This window comes from Trachymyrmex septentrionalis, unplaced genomic scaffold (assembly GCF_001594115.1).
Source record: "Trachymyrmex septentrionalis isolate Tsep2-gDNA-1 unplaced genomic scaffold, Tsep1.0 scaffold11, whole genome shotgun sequence".
NCBI lineage: Eukaryota > Metazoa > Arthropoda > Insecta > Hymenoptera > Formicidae > Trachymyrmex > Trachymyrmex septentrionalis.
The window spans coordinates 284,191-295,559 of NW_017304228.1; the positions used below are offsets into that span (position 1 = coordinate 284,191).

Here is an 11,369-nt window from a genome sequence, read left to right on the forward strand (position 1 = left end):
TTATAGATAACATCCAATCAAAAGCACATTCGTGTAAAAGCAGATCTGCTCTGTGTTAATATATGTATTCAAAAATTATTATTTATAATAAAATGTTTAATGAAAATGACAAGAAAGATAATAAAAGTGATAATTAATTAATTTACTTGTTCACTTAATAAGCAATTGTACTCGTATTAATCATTATTAGATTCATAGATTACCTATGTTATGAATACATCGAGGAATACATTTACATTATGAAGATTTAGATATACTTATTATATCAATAAATACGATCAAGATAAATTTGATAACTTAACGCTTATTTATTATGAATAATTGTGTTATAATTTAAAATTTAGGGGTTGAGTTACACTTTTGAGTTACACACGAATTAAAATTTTTCGTGTATAATTTGTATTACTCCAATTTTATATATAATGCATCATTATACCGGAATGAAGAAAGAAAAAGTTCACATAGTTAGTAAATAAAATCAAATATAAAGTTCTTCATCGTTTTAAATAATACAAAACGGGAAATTCCATCTCGTATTTTGTGCAAATTTTGTTTACGCCGTTATGATTAAATAATTTAAATAAAATATTTTTAAATTTATTTAGTTTATTATTAAGTACGTACGTTAATATAAACGTTGTTCACTAAGAGTAAGTCCATAACCTTGCTTTAAGAGATCGTAAGCCGTAAATCTATAAGTTCTAAGTGACGATATATCTGCCACAAAACATGCTTTTAGGCTGTAAGAATTGAGTTTTATTCAATTCGATTAATCTAACGATTAAAGCCTAAAGACTGCACAAAAACAGTTTAAAGATAGAAATTATTGTCACTTAGAACTTTAACGGAAAGTTGACTTATAATCTTAAGACAATGTCTTATGACTTAAGTCTTATGTCTCTAGCACAAGAACTATCTTATAACTTATGTCTTAAAAGTGTATAAATACGAGATGCCTTTAAAATATAAGTCATAAATTTTTGTGCGTTACTAAAGATATAAAGCGTCGTCTACAATGAACAGTAGCAGTAGAGGCTGTTGATCGACGTTGAATCAGCGTCGATTTGAGGTTGATCAATCAACCATTTCTGGTTGGGCCGGAAAATCAGCTTACTCCCGACATCTCTTTATTGTAGACGACGCTTTACTCTGAAAACACACACACACACACAAAATACTTAAGTCATAAAACACTGTCTTAAGATTATAAGTCAGCTTTTCTGCTACGGCCCTTAATTTCTTTCGACTTATGATTTAAGGCTTCTTATCAAGACTGTGGAGCACAACTACAGAAATGGCTTAATTTATAGCGAATTTAATTGAACGCATTCAGTGTGCACTAGTGCACATTAAAGTCGTCGTACACAAAATAACATCAAGGTATGTTTAAACATAAAAATTGAATCATAAACATAAGAATTAAATCCTGAAACACTCAGTACATTTCATTTTACCTATTAGGTAAAATATGTATTATAATTTGAAATATTTGCATTTCACTTTTATACTCAAATTAAATCAGTGTACAACGGCTTTAATATGCACCAGTACGAACTAGTGCTTCCAATCGAATTCGCCAGAGATTTTGATATGGAAGATAATAACAAAATGTTATTTACTCAAGAGATTGGGTTGCCATTGCTCCTTTGATATCTAACAGCGCTCGAATTACGCTACGAGACTTATCTCTGAATTTATCTCGAAGCAAAAAAGCATCTGCGGAGCGCAACTATGTGACAGGAAAAAAAATTATCGCGCGCGGAATTCTGAACGCGCGCCGCCTCTCGCGAGCAGAAACGCGATCCGGCGCGAAGCGATGGTGAACGGTCACGTCCACATAGCGCGATCTTCGTTGGTAACGGTACAAATATAGCTTCCCGAATATCGGGAAGTGGGTAAATACAAGCCAAAGTAGTCAGACGAGCCGCTCCTTCACTCGCCTTCCGGCGTAGCGGCGCGATCAGCTGACGCAGCCGCCACGCCGCCACGTTTTCTCACCTGTTGCGCCGGTTACGCGCCGTTCCCTCTGTCTCTCTCTCTCTCCCCCTTCCACTTTTCTTCTCACTCTTTCTCTCCCTTTCGTCTTCCCGTTGCGTGATCGATCGACTTTGCTCCGCGCCGATTTTCCTCGATGCAGCGCGATGCTACAAATTATCGGCACACTCTCGCTCGCGAGCACTCGCGGACCGGTGTGTGTGTGTGTGCGTGACTTGATCGTTTCACACGGGATAAACGCGAATCGGATCTGGGTTAAAAATATACACTAAGGCGCGGCACGAGACCAGCTGCGAACCGCTCCCGCCCTGCTCAAAGCAGCTCGGGCGGCTGTCTCGGGAATCTGACGCGGCTTCCCGCGCGCGCGTTCCTCCCTTCGTCGCCCAACCAGGGGCGGAGCTAAAAACCGATACGAAGTAGACGACCCTGGCTACGTTTCGTTTGCTGCTAACAGTGCTCTTGGAATTATTTTATCCTTGTTTTCTAATTGTGTTCATCTAATATTAAATGAAGATAAATGATACTCATTAGCACTACGAGCGCCAAAAGAGCGTACCTCCCTCATGTTATAGAATCTGGCCAGAATGATTTCGTCAAAACGAAAGTCATAGAAAGAGATAGAATAGTATAATATATACTGTAATACTTTTTCTTTTTATACAAGTAGATTCATTTTAATCTTAACAGGCAAATATTTCGGAAATATGCAATTTTACTGAAAAACTTTCCAAACTATCCAAGCAGAACTACAAGTCACGATAACGTCAAAATGATGTTAAAATGAATCGAAAAATGACTTTTAATGATCATCTTGGAATGATTTTGACATAATGATCACTTGTTGTTCTGCTTGGGTGCATTCCAAAACGTTCTCTCTAAGGAAAATTTTACTTATAGGAGAGATATAGTACACGTAACGTGTATCAGATAACATTTTCCTCGGAGAGGAACATTTTAGAATATAACTCAGATAAAAGTATAGTAATATACATCACCATTGTACATCTCTTTCTGTATTGTACAACTTGTATTTGGAATGTCTTTTGCATTATCTCTTTGCATTAAAATTTCATTATTTTTAAAGTATTTGCATGTTAGAATTAAAATTAATCCTGTATACTATTTCAATCTGTAACTTTTAGACTATATTATTTTACTCATTCCACTTACTGAAGTTAACGAAAAACGATAGGCTAATCAAAAGTTTGTCATCTCGTGACCAGACTCTATCTATTATTACAGGCAATTATAGTATATCACTCTAATGTGTGAAGCTATAGCGATGTCGCAAATGCCGCAGAAATACAAGTATGCAAATTTAAATTATTGGCTACGTTTAGCGGAGGAAGCAGCTTTGCATGACTTTGCAACTGTTGTAAAATTCTTTAATATAATTGATCTTGTCCTCCTTGGATATCTAAATGTATAAACCAATCTTATTAATATAGGCATTGGATAATTAAATTTTGAATTTCTCTAAATAGAAAATTAACTTGTCATATATTCACCGGTCGCGTTGAAATATAATCAATGAAAATATGGCAAATTAATATTCTATAAAGTGCATTCAAATTCTAATTAAAATTCAATAATTTAAATTTCAATGCTCTTTATATTTCCTCGCCTTTTCCATTATCTGTTCACGATCTGTCGCGTAGCATGACATCTGTCACGCGTCTTTGACGTTACAAAGATATAAAAAAAAAGAATGGAGTATCGTTGTTTTTAAATTGAGATATTTAAATCTTGATATATATTAATCAAATATAGCATTGATTACAACACGACATATACATACTTGACAACGATACAAACGATGCTCGTGCATAAGTTGCACTTTCGGCGTATTTCAAACGGATAATTGATGTGAGATCTGCAATGAGGGTTCCGATCCGATTCTGAGCGAAAGATGAAGCGCCGGACTTGCGAGATTAACGTAGAATCGCGTGCGGATGAGTTTCCAGGCGAGCGAATCCAATGTGCGACACAAGAGTAATTTTTTCACCCGCGAAATTCGCTTTCAAGCAACGATCGCGCGAGAACACGAAGCGACTCGAATATGCATAGGGCATTTTGTGACTGATCGCGATACTCGCGATTACGTGATTTATCGAATAGCGATTCTCGAGGTATCAAAATGACAATCGATACTCGCCGGACCAATCACCAAAATGCGAATTGCGCACGCGCAACGGAAAGCAAACCACGTGGTGATATAGGTAAAATTGATTTTGTGCTGGAGTATTTGGCAGTATTTGGAATTGATATTATCATAGTAAAAAGTGGATATATATAAGAGTAAAAAGAAGATTTTTCATAAGTTTAAAACTGGAAAACACTCCACGTTGAAATTAGATTGATGTTGTTTCCATCGGTTACTGGATTTGCGCCCTCAATCTCTCTTTGAGGTTATATGAGATTAGATTGAAATTATGATAATGTTTATTATACTCTTAAAGACAAAAGTCTAGTTTTTATTCTTATATTAGATTGTTTGTTTATGATTTTGATCGTTACACTGAATTAGCTGTGCATCCAGTATATTAGTGCACCCCAGCAAACGAAAATAAATTGAAATGGATTAGCAATTTTCAATCCATCCGAATCCGTATTTTAAATCCATAAAGATGGATTGGATTCCATATAAATATTTATATATATATATATAAAATAATTTAAATGAATTAAAGTAGTAATTATTTGAAATTACTTAATGTTAATATAAACTGTTAATATAAAATATACATAAAAGCAATTAATTTATTAATTAAAAATAAGGAATTTATATAAGTAACATTTATTTTGTACATATTTACGTAGTTTTTTTTATGTTTAACTATTAAATGAAGGAGAATTTTCATGATATATTTTTACGGTACAACTTTTTTTTAATTCAGTTGAATTGAAATTAAAAATTTCTTATTCATATTTCTGAGAATAAAATAGCATTCATAATGCATTTTTAAATTAAACGATGGATTTTCTACTTATAATTTTGAATTGAATAATATTCATAGTCATTTTAAAAGAAAAACTTTTTTTTATATTCAACTTAAATTAGAAAACTACATTTTCTATTCAGAATTTTTAATTAAGCAGTATTCACGATGTACAGAAATGGCCGATATTATTTTTAGATTCAACTGGATTAAAAAACTACATTTCCTGTTCAGAATTTTAAATTAAGCAATATTCACAATGTACACAAAATACTATAATATTTTTAGATTGAAAAACATAGAGATATACTCCATGCTATTCCTATAAATGGATAAAAATGCATTCAGGATTTAAAAGGATTCATTTTAACATCATGAATCCATATTTCTAAAAATCTGAATCCATTTCAATCCATTCTCGTTTGCTGGGACATTAAAGACTGCTTTATATAAATATTTAAATGGCATAATTCATAATATACTCAATGTTAACAATGATGTATATATATATACTTTGTTAAATAACGTGGCATTATGGGATAATTAATGGTTTAAATTATTTCTATGCTCTTAATTTTGTTAATTTTATGTATAGCAACTTTTGGAATGTACCAAGTCCATCTAGTGTAATGCAAGTGACTGAATTCGATATTAGAACTTTCTTTCTCTCTTTAATAAATACTAAATATATGTATATTATATTTTACTTTAAATTCCAAAAGTGTATACTGTTCTTATTAATTCAACTAAAAAAACAGACTTAATAATAAAAATTAATACTTTTGTGAAATTTTTTTGTATTTTTTTTAACATATGTGAAAAATGGTACATGCAGTTTGAAGATTTGGCGTCTACTTTGATCCTTATATTGATGATTTTTTAATAGATTCAGTCAAAGATGAAGCGATCAGCAGAGAATTTGGACGCTGATGACCTGAAAGCAGAAAGTAATATTGATGCAGAAAATAATAAAAAGAGAAAGAAAGTGACATTTGAAAAATCTCTGGATAATAAATTTACAGGTAAGAATGAAAAAGAAAATTGGTGCAGAAATAGTCACGTGTAAAAATAAAAAATATTTTTCAGATAAAAATGTAAAACTGTCTTTAACAAAGAATTCAAAAAGAAAGAATACAAAAGTAGCAAAAGTGGGGAAGGATAATGCAATTGAGAAAATAAAGTTGCTCAAATTGAAAAAGGAAAGAAAACAGCTTGGACAAAAATCTGAAGACCAGAAGAACTTAGAAAAAGAAAATCTGAAAAAATTGAAAAATAATAAGACCATCAAGAAAACCGATTGGCTTCAACTGAAGAAGGAGAAAAAGGAACTTAGAGAGAAACGGAAAGCTAAAAGATTAAATAATGATGCAGTATATGACAAAATCATTCGAGCTAAGCAGATCAATGAGAAGTTGCGTAGATCTGATTGCAAGTCTGTCGATCGTGTAACATTAACTCAGACGTTGCACAATATGCTGAAAAACCATTACAACAAAGTGATATTTACACACGATATGTCCAGAGTAGTTCAGTGTATCATCAAAAATTGCGAGGCACATGTTCTGCAAGCTATATCTCAAGAGATAAAGCCATTCATCGTGGAGATGTTACAGTCTAAATACGCGAAAAATTGCGTAAAAGCCATTTTAAAGCGTGGCTCGCAAGAAATCAGGCGTGGGATTATTTCTGAATTTTACGGCAATATTATCAAATTAATGAGTCACAATGTATCAGCTCCTCTTGTAGAACTCACGTACTCTACTTGGTGTACAAGTCTCGAGAAGCTACAGTTTAAGCAAGAATTTTATGGGGACATGTATAAACTGGAAAAAGACAAAAATGTTAAATCATTGTCGGACATATTTAAAACTGCGATAGATATGAAACTGGCTACACTATCTGCCGTAAAAGCAAATCTAATTAGAATTTTAAACAAAGGTTTTGTTAATTCTACTCTGCTGCAAACAATTCTATGGGAATTCCTCTGCATATGTTCGATGGAAGATAGGAATGAGGTAATAGTTATGCTGCGATCTTACATTATAACTCTGTCCCAAACGAAAATGGGCGCGAGAGTTGCTATGCAATGTATATGGCATAGTACTAGCAAAGATAGGAAAATTATTATGAAAGCCCTCAAGGGAAATGTAAAGGCGATTTGTATGTCCAAATACGGTCACGTGACATTATTGGCGCTCTTTGACTCCGTAGATGACACCGTTCTTATGCAGAAGATAATATTGTCCGAAATACAAGAGGATCTAATTAACATTGCGCTGAATGAGTATGGGAAACATGTCATATTATATCTCGTGGCCAGGAGAAAACCTCTTTATTTTTCGCCAGTTGTAGTAGAATATTTACGCCAAGGTGATAACAATTCCACTAGTAAGAAGTCAGCCGATATTAGGGAAAAGGAACTTCTTGAAGCAATTTGCGGTCCGCTTTTTGACGCTATAATCGCGAATACAGCAACATGGTTATGCAACAGTAGCATAGCTATGACTACCTTGGCGATATTAAAAGTGGGATCGGGAGAGAAATTGAATTTTGCGTATGAATCGATTGCTAAGTTTATTAGCAGTGCAGATTCAAAAATCAAGGATAATGATACCGAGTACGATGTGGTTGAACATCCTGGATTACACATAATGTTGAAGAAACTTATTCAGTATGACAAAGAATTGCTGAAAAAGAACGAATCTACATTTGGAGAAATATTAATATCACACCTAACGCCAAAAGTACTAGAAAAATGGATAAAATTTAATAGAGCTTGTTTCTTATTAATTCTTCTCATAGAGAATGAAATTGCTATAAATACATTACTAGTTAAATTAAAACCTTTAACAGAAAATCTCAAGAACAAACGCAGCGCTGGAGCATCGATATTGTTAAAAAAATTGACAGAAAATAAATGTAAATAGATATGATATTTGAAAGTAATGTATATTATTCATAATCCTTTTTTAATGTTCCATTTTTACCAGAAATGATTATAATACTTTGAGATTACAAATTATATACTTTCAATATATTTACAAATTACATACTTTCTAGATTTTAAATAAAGTTTAATTCGATAAAAACAAATAAATCTACAGAGATCGTCCAACATCCCTGCCAATTACAATCAATTATATTTCTCTGCTTTAAATAATTGTTTTTTTATTTTTTGTCATATAATCTACATATAGTATGCAATTTGTTTATAATTTATTTTACGCATTAAAAAATACATTCACTAAATATTGTTTAAAATATATAATTTAATATAACACAAAATTTAAAAGAGACGAGCAAATAAGATGTTTAAATTAAATTGTTAAAGTATTTAACAATTTAATCAAATAATAAATCTGATATAATAATGCATAAAACGTTTCAGCTCGCAGTCTTCATCAGTTCATAATCCTTTTAATGTTTAATTATGAACTAATGGAGACTACGTTATGAAAAAATAAAGAATGATCCTGCAAAGTGGGCTGCACAACAAGAAAAGAAAATATTTAAATATTTAAATGAAAAGGCAAAAGGAATCAGGAAATGTATTACAGAGATGACACCTCAGCAACAGAAAATAACTCGAAGATGGAGAACTAATTCAGCTTCGTATTATAAAAGGAAAAAAGAAAGAGTAAAATATCTAAAAAGAAAATTAGTAACAACAAACACTAAAAAAGAAAAAAACATGTCGTGTACAAGTGATGAAATGCCTGTGCATCATAGGCATCAATTAATAAAACAAAATTAACGCCTAGACCTAGTTTGATGCGAGTAAACTATAAAGCGATGAAAAAAAACAGTAATACAGAAATGAAGGGAAAGGATGCTAAAGAGGAAAGTATAAGAAGAGAGACATCTACATTTTTAGATCAACAATTGTTCTTTCCATGGATGTAAGGAAATAAGATAAAACTGATATATCGTTTTTTATATCGTGTTGTCGATCCTAGGTAATCCTATTTAAAAGAAAAAAAATCATTTATTTGTTATGAAATATATATTCTGTAGACTTTTAATACTGTATATCAGAACATGACTTATAGACTTCGCATTTTGTATAATATAAATAAAAGATTCTTTTCAGTATAATAGAGTACCAACAAAGTGATTAGATTTATTACCTCTTCTTCGAGATTTATTTTGTTAAGATATAATACATAAAGGCGTAATAAAAAATTTTACAAACAAGTTGTTTTAAATTATACTTTATTAAGGGATATAATACTATAATTAGGCACATCTACATTTAACATATTAAATAAACACGCAACCATAGTTATCAATCTTTTGTTATAGATTGAGATCGCCAACATCAACGATAGTATGCAATATACATCGACGTGTGCGAAGGATAAATTCGAGCTGGGATACCATGTACATTCTTAATATATGTACGTGCTAGTTAAATTTTAAGCATTTCTTTAATATCAGTTACTCTGGTCCGTATTTCTGGTTGGTTATCCTTCGTTAGATCGGGTAAGAGTTCTTTCAAAAGCCGTGTCATTTTATCAAGTTGTTCATCATTATGTGTCTCACGCATTTTTCTTGCTAACGAAAGAACTATATTTAATGCTTCTTTTCTAATTTTGGTGAACTTCGAAATATCTGTGTGCGAAGAAACAAGATATTTAAAAATAGTACTATCTTATAATAATCCCAAACGCTTAAGTTATTTTAATAGAGCAGCATATATTAAATAGAATTAATACATTTAATTATATCGCATAATTTATAATGTATATACTTACTTATACAATATGATAATATTTTATTAAGACTATCACCTATGTGATCTAATAGTTTTTTATCTTTTAATGACATTTCCGTTTTGTTTATTTTTAATAAGACAAGTCTATCCACAAAGAGATTTAATGCTGTCAAAATAGTAACTTGAACAGACCTTGTACTATTTGGCAGTACTTTCTGACAGTGAGTCACGAATTCTATGCAGTATTTATCTACAATCACGAATCGATTTATAAAAAAAAATATGTTCAGAATGTTATAAAAATGTATATTTGTCACTAATTAAAATTTATCCAAATTCTATAACCTTGAGTCTCTTTGGTGGAAGGCCATGCTTTCCCAAGTACCTCGTAAATTGTTTCTTGCAACTTTATGTTATTTTCTTTTTTCTTCCTATTTTCTTCCGCAGTGTCCTCCTCGTCGTCGTTATTTTTATCAGATACCTAAATGCAAAGTATATAAATATTATATTCACGTTTGCAACTATTCCTTCATAATATTACTATCAACACATCTTACCTTAATCAGTATTTCTTGTACAATTTCATATGTTTCCGTAAACCTATCAATATCGAGTTCATGCAAGACCATAGCAAACGCTTGTAACGCGTGTCGACGATACTCAGCGTTCTCTTTCTTACTTTCTCTATGTAATGTTACTACAATTGTATCTAATAACGCAGTATCTGCATTTAAGGCTTCTCTGTAATAAAATCCGAACTATTAAACTTAACGAGTATTAATTAAATCTTTTTAGCATAAAGTTTCAAATTGGTATCTTACGTACTTGCTATTGCATGCTAACATAGCGAGAGCGTTCAATAGACGTTCCTTTCCATTCCACGTTCTACCATGCAAACCATTGATCAATATCTTTAATAAGGTATTCCTGTCATCTATACCAATATTATGACCTGACTTTAAGGCAATGGTATGAACTGCATTTGCCGCTTGCACTTTCGTAGTCCATGATGCTGATTCCAAAGTTGTATGTAAAATATTGGTTATTGCTGGCAGGTTTTGCATAATTCCTGCTTCGGTCCCGGGAGTTATTTCGTTCCAAAAATCAGTCCATAATTCAACAGTGTTTTCATTTCCTAATAACAGTATGTGTAAAAATACACAAGAATAAAGTGCAAAGCATGCTTGTGAAGAGAATAACATATTATAAATACTGATATACATACCTGGTACCTTTTCTGCGTGCATTGCAAAGAAAGCAAGAGGAATAACTATTTTTTGATAATTCTTTAATTTCTCCTGATTGTAATTATTTATAGATTGCAAAGCTTGCCCGATCGCTAATCTTATTGCATCATCTGTAATTTACATTTTGTCATAAAATAAAATAATAGGACGCATATAACAGAGCACATAATGTTACTGTTAAATGTACCTTCGCGTTCCAAATACCATGTATTCAAGGTATTAAATAATTTATCCAGACTAGAATCTTTAGCGAAGCCTACTATATGTCCAATGGTAACCGCATTATTTTTTCTCACAGCAGTATTACGATCCAACAAACCATTGAGCAAAGCAGATAGTATCTTAGCTGAATGTGAAATAATGAAATAATATAATTAACTTTTATATCACCAAGAAAATCAAATAATTACAAAATTGACATAAAAAATATTTTATGAATAATTTAGATATATATATATATATATATATATATAT

General features: G+C 31.6%; 3 protein-coding genes across 3 annotated transcripts in view; 1 reads left to right on the forward strand and 2 right to left on the reverse strand.

Moving 5' to 3' along the window:
• Nucleotides 1-4,106, reverse strand: part of LOC108750052 (elongation of very long chain fatty acids protein AAEL008004-like) — a 60,716-nt gene extending 56,610 nt beyond the window's left edge. Inside the window, exon 1 of the mRNA XM_018489270.1 lies at nucleotides 3,794-4,106. The gene's annotated coding sequence lies outside the window, so the exon portion shown is untranslated. The remainder of the gene's footprint in view (nucleotides 1-3,793) is intronic.
• Nucleotides 4,107-4,198: 92 nt separating this feature from the next.
• Nucleotides 4,199-8,871, forward strand: LOC108750073 (protein penguin). The gene is made up of 4 exons (XM_018489301.1): nucleotides 4,199-4,403; nucleotides 5,821-5,956; nucleotides 6,021-7,853; nucleotides 8,323-8,871. The coding sequence occupies exons 2-4, from the start codon at nucleotides 5,833-5,835 to the stop codon at nucleotides 8,388-8,390; spliced, it is 2,025 nt and encodes a 674-aa protein (XP_018344803.1). The 5' UTR covers nucleotides 4,199-4,403; nucleotides 5,821-5,832; the 3' UTR covers nucleotides 8,391-8,871.
• A 288-nt stretch (nucleotides 8,872-9,159) lies between these two features.
• LOC108750022 (proteasome-associated protein ECM29 homolog) overlaps nucleotides 9,160-11,369 on the reverse strand; it is a 10,343-nt gene continuing 8,133 nt past the window's right edge. The window contains exons 22-28 of the mRNA XM_018489199.1: nucleotides 11,083-11,241; nucleotides 10,874-11,005; nucleotides 10,474-10,783; nucleotides 10,206-10,389; nucleotides 9,994-10,129; nucleotides 9,689-9,898; nucleotides 9,160-9,545 (exon numbers count right to left, since the gene is read on the reverse strand). Coding sequence (XP_018344701.1) covers nucleotides 9,343-9,545; nucleotides 9,689-9,898; nucleotides 9,994-10,129; nucleotides 10,206-10,389; nucleotides 10,474-10,783; nucleotides 10,874-11,005; nucleotides 11,083-11,241 — 1,334 coding nt within the window. The 3' untranslated portion in view covers nucleotides 9,160-9,342. The remainder of the gene's footprint in view (nucleotides 9,546-9,688; nucleotides 9,899-9,993; nucleotides 10,130-10,205; nucleotides 10,390-10,473; nucleotides 10,784-10,873; nucleotides 11,006-11,082; nucleotides 11,242-11,369) is intronic.

Excerpts from the sequence above, each read along its gene's own strand:
- LOC108750073 (XM_018489301.1), top strand. The coding sequence starts at position 5,833 with ATGAAGCGATCAGCAGAGAATTTGGACGCTGATGACCTGAAAGCAGAA. Across the intron at positions 5,957-6,020 it reads TCTGGATAATAAATTTACAG|ATAAAAATGTAAAACTGTCT; the intron begins GTAAGAATGAAA and ends AATATTTTTCAG. Across the intron at positions 7,854-8,322 it reads AAAATTGACAGAAAATAAAT|CTCGCAGTCTTCATCAGTTC; the intron begins GTAAATAGATAT and ends AAAACGTTTCAG.